The sequence below is a fragment of the Physcomitrium patens genome, chromosome 7 (assembly GCF_059467195.1).
Source record: "Physcomitrium patens ecotype Gransden chromosome 7, ASM5946719v1, whole genome shotgun sequence".
NCBI classification, from domain to species: domain Eukaryota; kingdom Viridiplantae; phylum Streptophyta; class Bryopsida; order Funariales; family Funariaceae; genus Physcomitrium; species Physcomitrium patens.
The window spans coordinates 15,259,559-15,275,530 of NC_143416.1; the positions used below are offsets into that span (position 1 = coordinate 15,259,559).

General features: G+C 36.9%; 2 protein-coding genes and 1 long non-coding RNA gene across 13 annotated transcripts; 1 reads left to right on the forward strand and 2 right to left on the reverse strand.

Moving 5' to 3' along the window:
• Nucleotides 1-1,507: 1,507 nt before the first annotated feature.
• On the reverse strand, nucleotides 1,508-8,112 carry LOC112284723 (phosphatidate phosphatase PAH1). 2 transcript variants are annotated; one of them, XM_090252118.1, is made up of 13 exons: nucleotides 7,970-8,112; nucleotides 7,220-7,836; nucleotides 6,836-7,086; nucleotides 4,705-6,102; nucleotides 4,312-4,385; nucleotides 3,904-3,988; nucleotides 3,596-3,682; nucleotides 3,340-3,412; nucleotides 3,124-3,167; nucleotides 2,861-2,989; nucleotides 2,365-2,463; nucleotides 2,091-2,161; nucleotides 1,508-1,908 (listed from the first exon to the last, which is right to left on the reverse strand). In XM_090252118.1, exons 2-13 carry the CDS (start codon nucleotides 7,488-7,490, stop codon nucleotides 1,881-1,883), a joined length of 2,610 nt encoding a protein of 869 aa, XP_090108244.1. In that variant the 5' UTR covers nucleotides 7,491-7,836; nucleotides 7,970-8,112; the 3' UTR covers nucleotides 1,508-1,880. The 2 variants fall into 2 exon arrangements, with proteins under 2 accessions (XP_090108244.1, XP_024380614.1); XM_024524846.3 differs by having other exon boundaries at nucleotides 7,220-8,098.
• An 18-nt stretch (nucleotides 8,113-8,130) lies between these two features.
• On the forward strand, nucleotides 8,131-9,963 carry LOC112284994 (uncharacterized). Of its 10 annotated transcripts, none has more exons than XR_012217898.2 (5): nucleotides 8,131-8,398; nucleotides 9,042-9,142; nucleotides 9,315-9,386; nucleotides 9,483-9,567; nucleotides 9,696-9,963. It is a non-coding gene; the product is annotated as an uncharacterized LOC112284994 (long non-coding RNA). The 10 variants fall into 10 exon arrangements; XR_016504251.1 differs by lacking the exon at nucleotides 8,131-8,398 and adding an exon at nucleotides 8,428-8,547; XR_012217897.2 differs by lacking the exon at nucleotides 9,315-9,386.
• Nucleotides 9,964-14,418: 4,455 nt separating this feature from the next.
• LOC112284362 (large ribosomal subunit protein eL34) lies at nucleotides 14,419-15,705 on the reverse strand. The gene is made up of 4 exons (XM_024524104.3): nucleotides 15,553-15,705; nucleotides 15,339-15,418; nucleotides 14,921-15,030; nucleotides 14,419-14,579 (listed from the first exon to the last, which is right to left on the reverse strand). The coding sequence occupies exons 1-4, from the start codon at nucleotides 15,629-15,631 to the stop codon at nucleotides 14,480-14,482; spliced, it is 369 nt and encodes a 122-aa protein (XP_024379872.1). The 5' UTR covers nucleotides 15,632-15,705; the 3' UTR covers nucleotides 14,419-14,479.
• Between the last annotated feature and the right edge of the window lie 267 nt (nucleotides 15,706-15,972).

Below are 15,972 nucleotides of genomic sequence, written 5' to 3' on the forward strand. Positions count from 1 at the left end.
GGATGCCATCACAACAAATAATCTTTGTCCTTGACTCCCCTCTTGTCCACACTCGGTGATTCTTATGGACTCCATCATCTATGTAGGATTAATGGAATTCATTTTGTTTGACAGGCTTTTAATGAAGAAAGGTTTCTCCCACCAAAACTTCTTGGAAGGTCCAATCCGTGTATCATGATGTATAGCAAAATACAATTTTCAGATTTTGTGTTGTGTTTCTACATAAAGTTTACTTTGATCGCACTTCACAACCTTGTGGTGAAATTTTAGTTTGGTATTGCAATAAATGTCTAAAATAATTGTTTGCATATAATGTTATTACTATTCAAAGATACTAATATTGATATTTATCTTAACTAATTAGTTTGATGTCCATTCCAGGCTTCATATAAACAAATCTAAAAGAAATTTTAATTAAAAGAATGTAATTAAACATGTTATATCAACAACTAGTTTTTGTATGAAAGTTTAAGGTATGAATTTAAATTATTAAGATTTTTTTGGCATTAAAAAAATTCTTTTGTAAGTACATATCATTCATTTGAGGATTAAGATTTCAAAAAATACAAATTTTAAATAATAAACTTCTGTCTCGAATTATTTGCACAATTTCTGTAAAAACTTATGAAAAAATATGATGCCACAAGAAAGAAAAAAAAGAAAAAAATGTACTAGCAAACTATTGAAATATGTCAAAAAAACAAATCCAAATTTACATGTTTGTCAAAATCAAATTAACATAGATTTGACATGTACATAAACTTATATTGTTATGTAACAAACATATATGTCATATCTATTGTATTTTTTAGTTGCGACTAAAACTACAAATAGAATCACAGGGGAAATGCTCAATCAGCTCACAATAATTACAATTTCATCAGTATATCAATCAGATTTGATTTCATCAATTTTTTTCATTAATTTGTGTGGTTTTCATGTAATATGTTTTAAAATAAAGTCAATGTAACTATAAAAAAGATTTTATATTATTTTTGATATTTAAAAACATGATACACATGTTTTGCAAATTATACAGAAGCATAGTTTAGCTAAAAATATTTTTGACATAGTTGAATGAAATGTGAAGAAAAAAGAAAAGAAAAGGTTTACTGAATTATTTGTGAAGGAATTAATGAATGAAAGAGGGGTAGCTTGGGAAAAAAATGAAAAAAATGAAGTGGACAAACAAAAATAAGTTAATGGTAATAAGTTTCATATGTTGTGCGGAAGCTTAATGTTGGCTCATACATACATACATACATACATACATACAAAAAAAAAAAAAAAAAAAAAAAAAAGTCTTTAAAAGACTTTAACTTTGAATACCAAGATGAACATGTACTTCAATTGTGTCCATATCAAGGTGGTGTAAGTTGATCCATACTTTTGTAAACGCATTTCATCTCATTAACAAATCAATTGAGGACAGATGGCTACATGCTCACGAAAAATTATATACAGAACACTATACCATGTCCAATCAACATTTTGTGAACTCCACAACTCAGACAATGATCATTGTGATATTGAAGAGTCTAAATGAAACAATATCATTTTGAGAAGTATGGGACAAGTGAATTAATTGTTTGATGAATGCTCCTATTTATGGGAAAGGAAATTTGATACCCTATTCTCATGCTCAGTGCCCATTAGCCTCATTTCACCCGACTACCAGTCAATTTCGTAATGACATTGAAAGTTAATCCACGAATCTTAACAAGATTTAAGACACAGCTTTACAGAGATTGGCCGTACCTGCTGTACAACATCTTTCAGAGCTCTTGATATAATCTGCAAGATGAATAACTGCATAACAGTGTCTCTAAGGTTGATTCAGACCACTTGAGCGCTTCCGCTCTCATGATCAGCTTCTCTCATCACTTGGTCTTTTTCGGCTTCGAAGTACTACACATGCAAATTCATCACGAGGCATACGTCAGTTTAAAACAATTGAACTACTAACGATTGATCTGCAATTCTTGATCTACTAGCAAGCAGAAATTAGATAAATTACAGTTTCAAAAGTTTGGATAACTTTAGTTTCTTCAGAACAAGGTTTTAACAGACAAATAAAACGAACTGTAAACCTCTTGACACTTATTTCATCTTCAATATCTGGAAGTGGCATCTTCCAGTAATTCCAAGAATTGAAATCCTCCTGCAATTGCCAAACGTAGCGTTATGATGGAATGATGCAAAGTGGTTGCAGAGCTGAAATAGAAGCTATTAATCTTTTGAAATATTAAACTCGCTTCATGTGCAGTGCAAAACTACCACCAAAGAAAATGAGATAAAATCCTGTGCACAAAATTCTGAGTTAAAATAAAGCACGTAGGAAAAATATGAGTTCTGAGCATATACCTGTTCTGTGCAACTCTGAGGAGGAAACATATCATCAACAAGTTTGTGCAAAGAAGTATATGACTTGACGTCCACTCTATTGTTTACAGCAACTTCTCCCTGTACAATACAACTTCAAAATCATGACCAATTGCAGATATAAATTCTATATCCAAGAAACGGAAGAGACCAACCAGCCCGAAAACTTTGACGACAAAGATTATATTCATGCACACATGTGACTAGACAACTACAAAATTCTGTTCACACAAACTACATTGTGTTCAATGTCTTCTAAGATGAGACCTCACACATATAGGACACTTTCAAACTAAACAAAATAAGCTACAGAATCATATTATTTGATAGTTTCATGCAAACTTGAAACAAACGGACACCGAAAATGTCAAGCACTTTACAAAACAGATCAAGGATACACATTCGACTCATCTTCTATATAATCTACTTAAAGCATAAGCCACCTAGATTCAAATACTACATATGGCAAAATAATTACCTTGGGATTAATAATGAATATTTTGCCTTTAGGGATACCAACTTTGAGATAACTAATTTCATCAGTATCACGATTCCCAAATCCAGCGTAGAAGGGGTTACAATCTTTAGGGAAGAGATCTCGGATATCCTGCATAAAAAGCCATTGTTTATCACGCGTCAGAAGGTCACACCAGGTATCTTGCACAAGGTCTGAAATAAAGAGACCTAAAGGATCACAGTACTAAAGATGCACAATGGAATTTATGTTATCCAGAGGTACACCTGGAGACAGGCAATCTTAAATTCGTGAGGGGCCCTTCGAATAACTGCAAAACCAATTACACGCTAATCAAACCCTGTTCCAGGAATTCAATCAACCAACAGAATGGATCGTACCTTAACAGCTCGTTAGCAAGTATGTCAAAAGAATGAACATGTACCTTGCACTGAGTCAACATCACAAAAACAATAGTATTTCAGAATAGGTCACATACTAACCTTCGCGATAAAGAGAGGGAAAGAGTCCATCAGGAGAAATAACAACTGGTCCATCTGGAAGTGCTTCACCATCCTGCAATAACAGAAATTGTGATGAAATTATAATATTCAAGACCTCTTTACAACAAGTAGCTATAGACATAGGTCAAGGTGGAAAGTTGACCTCCAAATCACTCTACATGAAAACAAGAAAATTTCTTCAGAATCAGTCTAAAGTCGGCTGTTTTGAATTATTATTTTAAAACAAATAGCGCACCTGCTTTAAGTTAACTAGAAACTGGCGCGTCAAATATGCCTGAGAGATTGCCCGTGCGCTCAAAAACATCACTTCGTAGCCATTTTCCTAATGAAAATCAGCATACGGTCAGCTATCGTGGCAGAAATATCATTCAGAAAGCGAACATCAGGCAGCAGAACGCAATCCTTCAAACAAGGATTTTCGGAATTAGAAAAGCAATACATACATACAGGAATAAGTCCTATTTAAGGGCGGCGGTTTTAGATTATAAAAATATTCATGATATACTTCCAGGTGTGAAATACGAATCAGCAACAGGAGAGCACCTTAATAGCAGAAAAAAGGCGGGTAACTCCTGATTGCGTCCAATCCCTCCCCACTAAGGGCATCACCTGTCCCAGAACGTCTGACCTACGGCACAACCACAAATTTACATTTTCCAACTTCGACAGAGTAAACATCAAGTGATACATCTACAACAAATTGAGTAGCCACAAAATAACGAAAACTGTAGCAGATATCCATAACGTACGACTCGAACAAGTTGCTAGCAACCTTCAGGTACATACTAGCATGGTGATAGCTTTGCGTGAATCAAGACCACCTGGAAAACACAATTTACAGAATTCTTCAACTATCAACCACCATTAAATCAAGATGCATGCTTATATCTATAACTAAACATATATGACATGATAGAAACTGCAAAACATAATATCGAGAATAAAATGTACTTTGTGATTGTGCCATCCACGTCTGAAATAACAACACGTGTGTTCCACTTCCACAAGTAGATACGGGCATCCACCTGTGCCACATATTAGAACATAACTTTCCAGTTCAGTTACATCACGTACTGTAAAGCAGTAAAATATTCTAGAATTGTGCCAAGTCCAGGAATCAAATATTGAATTGATCACACCCAAAGCCAATATTGAAGGACGCTCAAGGGAAAGAGTAGGCTCAAAGAAGGGATGTGGTGTTAAATCATCAAACCAGATACCCGCTCCTTGTCAACTCTTGACACATTCTTAGTATTGAATATAGCCACATAACTCTACATGATTTGATACAGGTGAAGATGTTCTTCATCGGTAACTTTTCCTAATGAAATGAATGCGACAAACCTGTTGTTTACCAAGCACTCGTGTTTGGAATGTGAACGTGATGAGGTTACTCCCTTCCTTAAGGTTCATTTCCGCAAGCATTTGTGAAGTGGGCAAAAAAGACCGAATTTTATTCTTCCTCGAGCGAAGATAGAAGTCGTTCTGTGAAACCAGGTTATTCACGATTGCAGTGTCAACTCCTACTTTTGCAGCTACCAGCAACGCTTTCTGAGACATTACAGGCGTGGATACGTTGGACACAGGTATTTTAGAGCGTCGCAAGGGAAATGGCCAGAGTTTCCATCCACCATTTTCTGCAGTTAGCAATGCACCTGCCTCTTTTTTTTTGGAAGAAGGATCAGCTTTTTCCACTTGAGTATTACCCTGTGCCTCAGCTGGAACAATTTCATCAGAGGCCAGCATACTCGGGACTAAAGGCTTCTCGACACCATCGTCTTCAAGTATAATAGGCCGTTCTTGAGTTTGATCGTCCAGTGATGTCAATGGAGGTGGACTGCCACATCTAGGTGTGTGAAGAACAACAACTCCATCTGCACTAGCGATCATAAGAGTTGAAAGTTCAGGCGAATTGTCCCCAATGCCACTTGTCCTCAAATCTGATTCACCTGTTCTTCCTTTCTCGCTAGTTTCTAGTAGTCTCAATTCTGATTCGCTTTTTATTCTTCTTACACGCACCGGTTCATCTGCGGTGAACTCGAAACCCATATTTAAAGACTTTGATTTTCTACGCCGAAAGCCTTCAGTAGCGTCTCCTCTAATATCTAACATTTCAAATGAATTCCCTGTTCCGTTTCCAAGGCCTTCGGATGAATCCTCACCACCTGATTCCAAGGCAGCCTTAGCAACTGCAGTAAAAGCAGCCTGAGCAATAAGTGTACTAGAAGGACGCCCTGGTTTCTGCGCTTCTTCAATCCTCACGGCCTGATTAAGAAGTGCATGAATAGCAGATCCAACAGGTTCATTTCCCAACTCTTCAACAGAAGTATTGACCTTATTTCTCAACTTCAAGGCTGCTAATGAAGAAAGTAGATCATCTGAGGTTTCTCCCGTAGCTCCTAACTCCTTGAGTGCAGTACTCTCCGGCACTTCAGTCTCAACTAGAACGTCAAAACTATCTTTCAGAATTATATTGTCTGAAAGCTCAGAATCCTCCACAACTTCTGTGTTCTTAAGTGTACTGATCTCCAGATGTTGAATTTCCCCTACTATGCCTGCGGCGTCAAGTCTACGACCCTCCGAAATCTCATCTTTCCCTGTCGTATCTGTGCCCTTAAGTTTACAATCCTCCAAAAGGTTATCATTCTTGAAAAGATCGGTGTCCTCCCCGAGTGAGCTGCTCTCCAATGGTATAACAGGGTAGTTGGCTTCTTTGTTTTTAGCTTCTTCAGCAGCTCGAGCCTGCCAATTTGGTATACCAATTAGGATTTACAAACGGAATCATACTGCCTCGGAAAGAGAATCATTTTAAAAAGGAAAAGAAAAGGCAGAGACAGTGACAAGAGACGCACGATTCCAGCATAAGGAATCATTGAATTGCCTCGATCAAGCGAAGAAAGAGGTGCCGATACCATTTAGAAAGCGTGCTCTTATAAATGGAGACAACTCTTTTCCTGAACTAACCTGTAAACTACCATCGTTCTAATATAGAAAACCCATTCCCCTGCGTAACGTAGAAAGCAAGTATGTAGATTGGAATGACCAACAGTCGAAGCCATGGGACAACCCTATTAATTCTGTTATTCATTTTTATCTTACGACCTCCACATGTGAAGATAATGAATCGCTTAATCGGTTAGTTTCGTGTTCGAGGAACGTACACACGCTAAAGATAATTGCCTCATTCCAACCTGCAAGAAGTGGGACTTGTTTCTCAGTCCTTTCATTCATTACGTTGATCCTGCAGTAAATTATGTTTATTTCAATATGAAGGTCTTCGCAAAATGATTGCTTCTCTGTTACTACTCACAAACATATGAACAGCATTTAGGTTACGTATGTTTGTTAAACTGAGGACTTGAACAATCCGTGTCAAATTTACTGGAGACTGTTAGGACAATGGGCTCAAGGATTGCTCCTACCACTCTCAGCAAAGTCCGATTTGCTGACAGTCAACAGTTCAGCCACCACACACCTGCTGCACAAGTAGATAGGATGCTTTCCTCCCTTCAAACCTCAGTTCCAAATTGCTATCCTTCTCGTCGCTGCTCTCCGCTTCCTCCACATCTTCTTTCGCGTCCGCGAATTCTTCCTTGTTTTCAAATCCAACATCCAACTTGCTAGGGCCAGCCTCGATAGTTAAAACTTCATCACCGGCTGTAATTGCCAGTTGTGACGATGACGAATCCTTGTCAGGCTCTGAGTCTTTCAGAAAATAAGCTTCTCCTGCCCAACGATCACAAGTTCAATTAATTCCAATCGCTAAGTAATCAACATGCAATAAATTCCCATTGCTAATCAACCAATCGCAGCAACTGGTGGAGCTATAAGACCTAGAAAGCAAGTGTAGAGGATCTACCTGTGGAGTCCAAATACATGTGGAACTTGACGGCCTTATCATTGACGGCAATACCTACAACTTTTTCGCTCCGCTTCAGAACGCCCTGAAATTTCCCAAACTTGACATACCAGGGAGAACTCTTATACGATCCATCCTGCTGCTGTACAACTACAATATCAACAGCGCCTCCAAAGGGGTGAAATGGCCCCGCAACGGTGTACACTCCTTGCGAGAGGAATCTGCCCACTGCATACATGTTGGACCTCCTCGCCAAGGCTAACCTAAACATTCCACCACAATACTCCCCTTCGACTTCTTCCCATCCTTGGCTCCTGCCTCACGATTGCCCTCGACTCTGCTCCGCTCTTGTTCCCCACTACCCTCGTGATGCTCGCCTTGATTACACCCAAGAATGCTACTAATCCAATACGATTGTCCAACTTGAATGCATCCTCTGAACTTTACAACATATAAACACCCTCACTCCAGTTTCCCTCCACATCAGTCAATCACTGGGCAAGTCACAAATCCTCAAACGTGATGGAAACCTAAGTCAATCCATTGTCCCATGCCACTTTCGGACGCTAAACTCCAAAGCCTCTGTCACGATCTGACGCGTCCCACTTCCACGAAACCTAACTCACCAATACGCAATCGTCCATAAAACTCAAAGTAGTAGACAAGGAAAAGTTGCATCAAAAGAGTTAATCATGGCGTGCAACGGCATCATCTGCATGCAAATCCAACGTTACAGCACGGGAAACAAACCGTGGGCGCCGTGCAACCACCCAAGCGCATCCTTGGAAGGGGAATTAAGGGAGAGTCACCCCAACGTCGCCAAAGGTCCAATGCACCCTGCAATCGAGAGTGCACGACACCTATCACCCACAGCGCCTGAAGAAGCCCAGCAATCCCTGAGATCATAGTTTCCCTGGAGGAAAAGCGTGATTGGTATTGACGCCCTAAGAAATATTCCTACGAATATGTCCGGGTATGTTTGAGTTCGATCCTTCCATCCAATACATCTCCGGGTATTACTGCTCTTGACATATTTTCAAGCGAATGCTGACGACACAAGATTCAGGCTCCAAGGATTCCTGCCTGTGTGGATCGTTAGCAGCTTTGGAAATGCTGCCCAAGCTCGTCATCGCGACGTGGCTGGAAGGCAAAGGAAGGTCTATCTTAGTTCACTTGCAGGTGAGTTCTTATTTGCCGCTCAAGGTTGTGTATGATTGCATTTCTATTACAGGAATTTGTGTGGCTTTGCTGACTCTTCAAGGGACCGAACGCTGAGCTGGTCCTGTTTGCACTCCGCCATTTTTCTGTCATGCGAGCGGGAAGCATTGGTAGGACAAGCAAGAGATTACTGATATACATGGTTTTGAAACGGATTTGGGAATGTGATTTTGATTTGAATGGTGTTTTCCCGTGATAAACTCGCGCCTGACAGAACAAACTCTTCTTAAGAAAATATTTAAACTACGCATTGCTGATGATATTGTAATTCTTAAGGTACTCAGTAGCTCAATTCCGCTGGCACCATGGTTGGGTTGCATCGTACCTACAGCATTCTGAAGTGGCGACACGATGGGTTTGGTCTGCCGGTAGATGTTCGGGACTCTTAGATGTTTGTTTTGGTTCGGTTACAATGTCGCATGGTTGGCGCTGCTCGGCAGTTGTGGTTGATGAGAAAGCCGCGAGGATTGAGGTGTTCTGGCCTTTTGCTGTTCAGTCGACGAATTTATTCCTTAGGCTGAAAAGTGCGTAAATGGGAATCGAAGCTTTGAGGAGTTGTGCTTAGAAGAAGAATATCGATATGTGTTTTTTATATGTGTTGCAGAATGCCGAAGCTTTCCTCGTACCGGCGCTTCCTGTAAAACATCGAGATGTCATTGTCGTAAAAGTCGAAGAATTTTTCTGGCGTAGAGTGCCAACTGTTTGGTCCTCCATCTGCCCTTGTTTTCTAATACTTCCAAATTGAAGTGATGGTTTTGTACCCTATTTGTTGTCAGTTAGCATATTTTTGAAAGCTTCGCTGTAGAGAATTGCACTGAATGTAAATACGGGATTAAATGTCTACGTCTCCATCTCTTTATGGTCTGATGTGATGCAGGAAACATTTCTGTTTTCATTAAGGCCTTTTTTTCCTGAACCCATGAACACATGTACAAGATATTCTGGCAGAGTACGGAACCATCAATGTTGTTTTTGATGCATTGGACTTTCAATCAGATTCTTGAAAATGACAATCAATTCTCAAGTACGGTTTGTATAATATCAGGTGGGACTGCGGTCTCTCTTGAGAGGATGTGGGTTCGTTTCATCGATAAATTTAGCTCCGGACATGAGGACGCTGCCTTGACAGAGTAAGTCTTAGTCATGACTTTGTGTTGCCGTTTCAATCCCACTTCTTAACTTACGTTGTATCTCAGCATGTGTTTCTTCCCCTGAGAAATCCTGACTTTTCCTCTTGCTATGTCTGTTCATGATGTAGCTCGTTACCAGGGTACTTTGAGGCGTCATAGCAATTCGGCTCAACTTGCAGGCTCTTAGTTATCTAGTGATCTTAGCACTGTGAAAGTAGAGCACAAGTGAGAAGTAGACATTGAAAGTCTGTTTTCTTTCTGCCGTTTACCTCTTGCCTGCAAGGTATAGGTGAGGACTAGGTCCAGTTATCGAATGTACCTGATGCAGATACTTGCTGAGGGCTGGCTATGCAACGACATTCATTGATCTAAAATTAGTTGATCTTTTGTTATCAACATGGGCAGTCACTTTTCAGTTGCATCTGTTTGTTCAACGTTGAATTACGTCTTCAGATTGGCAATATTTCTATCGCTGCTGTTCCGTAACGTATTACAAAGAGATCCATGGATGTTCCACAAGGTACGACGGATGCTCTAATTGAGTAGCTCAGTTTTGACTCATGTTCCAGAAAGAAATAGCTATCCTTTGGGCAACAGTATGATTTTTGAAGCAAATGATACGATGCGTCTACGAAGTTGCGACTACTAAGTGACACCTTGGCTACTTTTTCTACACATCTTTCATAGGATCAGTGCAGACTTTACGCCGATTTCTGCCTGAAGCTCCACTGTTGTAAACGAGCTGGCAACAAAAACACACATTGTATACAGCGATTGCCAGTGTCCTATGATATTTGCAAATGATAAGACAATCTAGACCTCGCATAATTATTCGCCGATTCGGTAAGAACAGAATATATCTGTATTATACAAGAACCTTGAGTCATTTGTGTGCTTCACTGTCTGCAGTTGTTACAAGTTCTGTAGTCGCAGTACAAGAGGCTATCGCCGTTGGTGCTATTTTCTTATTCTTCGTTGCGCAGGACGCTATCTGGAATGTCATGGATGACATGCGGGGTGATTGTTTTGATATTTTCATCTTTGAGGAGCTAAGACCGAGAGATGATAGATGTCGATTGTTGTGGGATAGATGTCAATGATGTCATCTTATACAACAATATAATACATATTAATTTGTCTAGCTGATTTATCAGCTTGCAAAGGTCAAATAGGGCATATTCTCTGCTTTTTGCCGTGCATAACAGATACCTTGAGGTAGGCTAGAAATAAAATTAGTAATGCTTGAACTGTATATTAGGTTTTAATTCATAACCTTGGTCCTTAGTGCAATTGTCTAAGTGGGGCATGCAAAATCTCAATTTTTTGTGGAACGATAATAGTTGGAAACTTTGTTGATGTTAGCATTCTTCAAGTCTTGTGTTCCATGGCATATGACAACATGGTGTAACTATTGCTGAATGCAGACACAACAGACAACACATCTGAGTCCATATGGGAATTCTTAATATTAAACAAAGAATACAACTATTTAAAAAAGTGCCTTAAAATAGAAAAAGGCACTTTTTTAAATAGTTGTATTCTTTGTTTTTCTATTCCCAGGTTCTACACAAATGCATTCAAATAGTGTTCAAGAAATTTTAGGAAGAATATAGAAACAATTGTTTTTAAAAAATATTATGTATATATATATATATATATATATATGCTTTTAACTTTCAGTAATTTTTCAAATATATCTAATTCTAAGTTTACATCTAGGTTGAACTTCATGTGAAAAAAGTTCAAAAATTGCATAGTGTTAAAAAAAAAACTATATCTCTTTGGTTTTAAATAATATTCAGAAAAAAAAATTATTAAAATAAACAAGTTTAACTTACCATATTTTAAGTGCTTTGCTTTAAATGTTGTTTTGACTTATTTAAATTTTATAAAGTTATATATTTTTTAAAATAAGATGCTTTTTTATATTATATTCAGATTATAATGTAAATGATTCAAAATTAAATGAACATGTCTTACATTCTTAGATAATCGTATTTTTAATTAAATTAAATTTATAAATTGGATTATTTTAATATTGAGTCACAATTTTTTTTTAATATCTACAATTTTTGAAACAACCATAGTTTAATGAATTTAGTATTTTCAATAAACATGTGAAATAAGTCTTTTCATGTTATAAATAAAATATTAGCAATCACATACTTATTGTAATGATATATGCACCTATTTTAGTAATTGTTATTAATTTGATGATTTAGATCATGTTTTTAAAAGTTACATCTATGTGTAATAAAATGTATTAAAATTTTGATAATTTAAAATAATGAAACCTGAAATTATTCAAGAATTTTATAATTATTTTTAAAAATCAACAAAACTAATGTCTATAAATATATTTGTATTTCAATTATTAATTTATAGTTAAATATAACTTTTTGAACTGTTCTAATTTTTAAAAAACATTCTTTTTTATATAAACATCATCAATAATAATAAGTACTTATTTTTATAATCATTACTTCTGTTTATATAAGTAAATAATGGAAGTATTTTCAAGCCTTAAAAATACTTCTATTATTTACATTTTAAGCCTTACAAATACTTCTATACATATGTTAATTTTGTTTATTTTATGTAAATTTAAAAAATATATGCAGGTATTATATCAAATAATATTTAAAAAAAATAGTTTTAAATTTGATGTTTGTACTTCATGAACCTAATAAAATTATACAATTAATGTCTTTTTCTGTCTATATATATATATATATATATATATATATACAGATTTAATTGTGTTGTGATGTAATTATCAAAAAATATTTTAATTAAAATATTGGATTTTTTTATTTATGTAATCGACTTCTAAATCTTCTCTTCTCCCTCCCCCCCTTTTTTTGTTTTTTGTTTTTTTGTTTTTTCTTTTTTGTTTTTTGTTTTTTTTGTTTGTAATCTAACCTAACATTCCTTCTAAATCATTGGTGTCTGTGATTTTGTTTCTTGACTTTGAATTTATGCACAGTTGGTATACTTCATTAGGATATTTATTATTTGTAACACCGTAAAAAGTATTCAATATTCTAAATAAATATATCTTTAAAAATAATCTATTACAACTAAATCGTGTATTGAAATTATTTTATCACATATGCAAATATATATATATATATATATATATATATATATTCACACACTAGCATTTGAGTTCCTTTTTTTGCTTTGAAATAATTTGATAGAGTAATGGAGCTCTAAATGTTTACAAAGAAGGTAGAAATCAATTGCTACAAGAGTTTGTTCTTTAAAATAACATCACAACAACAAATTAAAGTGAAAATAAAATAAAATAAAAAATAAAGAAATCATGTATATCTCTTACAAAATGGACAACATATAATTTAATTGAAAATTCTAGTATGTAGGTGTTGGTATCAGCTGTGGATATTGAGCCTCTTTATACCGTTTTCCATTTATTGAGACACTTAAATGTAACATAAATTGGTTAATGTTTCTAGATGAACTCACAAATGATTGGAGGCATGAAAAGATACAATGTCTTTTGGATGGATGCACATAGACATTTAAGCAAATAGACACCATTGTCTTTAGTAATTAAGATATACACTTATCTATATTGAAACCAAAACATATCATTTATATTAAATAATAGTAAAAGAAAAATTATAATCAATATATGTTATTATGAAACAAATGATAAACTATACTTATATTGAATGAAGAATATAATGTTTTCAAAGTATGAAGATCTTTTGTTACCAAGCAATGGAGACAATGTCTTCCTTGAAGCAAAATTTATCAAGAGGTTTGAAAAAAATTAAAATTAGTGTATGTGTACAAAATCATACACAGGATTTGATTTTGCTAGTAGCATCCAACATAAATAATTTGTAGCAGAAAATTTTGATGGGTCGAATACTAATTGTAAATTTAGAGCATCGGCCAGAGAAGCATGCGGATATTCAATCCATCATTTGTGAATATTTATTTTTCTGAATACAAATGAGATGATGCATTTGGCACACGTGTAAAGCCAATCACCTACTCTACCTTTTATTATGCACATGCACTAGTATATTTTGAACAAATAAAATTGATTACTTTCCTAGAATGGAAATTTAAATTTGTTCGTCAGTAATAAAATCAAATGCGTTTAATAATTTACTAACATAGATTCAATCTAGGAGCCAGAAAGGGCCACAAAAGTTGCTTATAAAGTTGATGCCAAATCAACTCGTTAAAAATTTCTCCTTAATTTAAGCCTTTCACAACGTGTTTAGTACTACCGATGAATCACTTGGTAGAAATCACCTCAAGTCCAAATTGACTTTATAAAGAGAATCAAATCAACTTTGAAGAACCACTGAACTACTTATCTTTACATCGATTCATTTAGTAACATATCAACCAAAATATTTTACACAAACTAGCTAACAACTACAACTCACTGGCACTGGTAGTCTGAACTCACTCCAATAACAGAAAGCATGCTTTTGCACACAAGTCAGTACGAATTAGTTGTGCTCAGATAAATTTTAAAGCACATTTTGGATTCATTAAAAGAAGATAGTTCTATTCAAGCTCATTGTGATAAGCTTTTAAGGAGCACCAGGAAGTGAGAGCTACAGGTTTTGCACTATCTCCAGCCTTTTCAACCAAAATTAATGAAAAGCACAGGTGACTGGAAATTCCACCTCACCACTACGTCGATGGGCTACCGCTTAGTAAACACTGCACCTCGAAATACAATACGTGTCCACTGCTATTTAAAGCCCTGAACCTCAGAAGGGTTAACGAAGGAAACATATTGAAGTCAGACATCCACATGAAGATTTAAGGTGACAACCACAGACGAAACATGGGCTCAGCAAATTCCGAAATTTGAGGTACGGTCATTGAATAATCCTCATTAATATCATCAAACAATTACAGATTAAGATTGAGCCTTGGCAGCCAATTTCTCCTTACTCTTCTGGATCTTGAGGACCTTCTTTACAATTTTCTGCTCCTCGACCAGAAAAGCCCGGATAATGCTGCGTCACACAACTTAAATCCTTAGCCAAACATATCACTACAAATAATGCCGACGTACCTACTGGCCAGCGACGACTTAGCCTGACTTCTAACGATTTTGAAAACAATTTAATCAAATGTACTCATAGCCCACAAGTACGCACGATAGCAACCACTAGTACCAATTAAATCGCTAGATTTAATAAGTTTACTATGAAGAAGGAAAATAAAACACAAGACATAGCAATGGAAAGGCATTCAACCAATACGAAGTTAGACTAATCACATTAACTAGACAACTTCAATCTACAGATGAGTGTGCATGTAATCTTTCTCAGAACAAATGAAATGCTGGACATACCGCTCGCGCACTGCAGAACCAGCCATGGTGCCTCCGTAAGCCCGGTTCACAGTCTTCCTGTGCCTGTGAAGGCGAGATGTCTTGTACTCCGTAGGCCTCAAGTGAGGAATCTGTAACGAAGCTTAACTTCAGAAAACGCAAAAAAAAAAAAAAAAAAAAAAAAAAAAAGAAAAGACGCTACCTGATTCGAATCGAAGTTTTGGAAGTAAAACAACATGTCTTCAGTCACGAGATCAAATCCTACGCAATTTCCCATTTAGCAACCAGCGGCCATCCAAGCGCAGGCAACAACTTCACTAATTCTCAAACACAATTGCACCGGATTGACGAACTCACTCCAAATTCAAAACCAAACCTACCCAGCCCGTTGCACCCCAAAAAGACCAGAAAAAAAACACACACCGGTCATAGTACTTACCCCAGCAATGCGCTTTCCAGTGACGGGACACTTGGGTCCTCTCGCCCTCTTCGTGGCGGTTTGGAAGACATTCTTGCCACCTACGTACACAACCAGCGAACCCTTCAGCCAATTGCTCTCCACCGATGCGTCGCAACAAGTACAGACTCAGGGGAGAACCTAGGGCAACAATGACCTAAAAGAGTGGCGAGAGCGAGGGGATGAGTGTTTGCACCAGGGGTCTTGACAACACGGGTCTGGTTGGACTTAGTGGCGTAGCAGTGGCGACGCCGATACGTCAATCGCTGCACCATAGTGACGGACCTTGGCTTTTCACCTCAGGCAGGGCGTGGCGATGGCGGAGGAGGACCTCGCAGAGCTGCAAGGGGCGAAGAGAATGAAAACTGTGTCCCCCGTTCTCTCGTTTATGCCAGTCTTCGGCAAACCCTAACTTCATTCATCCACTTCTGGAGACCCGGTACACTGCGCCCCTCCTCCCTTCCATATTCCCCACAAGGATCGACCTCATCTTCTTGTAGTGACATTCTGAGGCTTCAGTCTAATGTTTATTTATTTATTTATTTATCTATTACAATTTTGATTTTACTTGGAACTCCACCTATTAAATGTTTCCAACGGTCAATTTCTATATTTT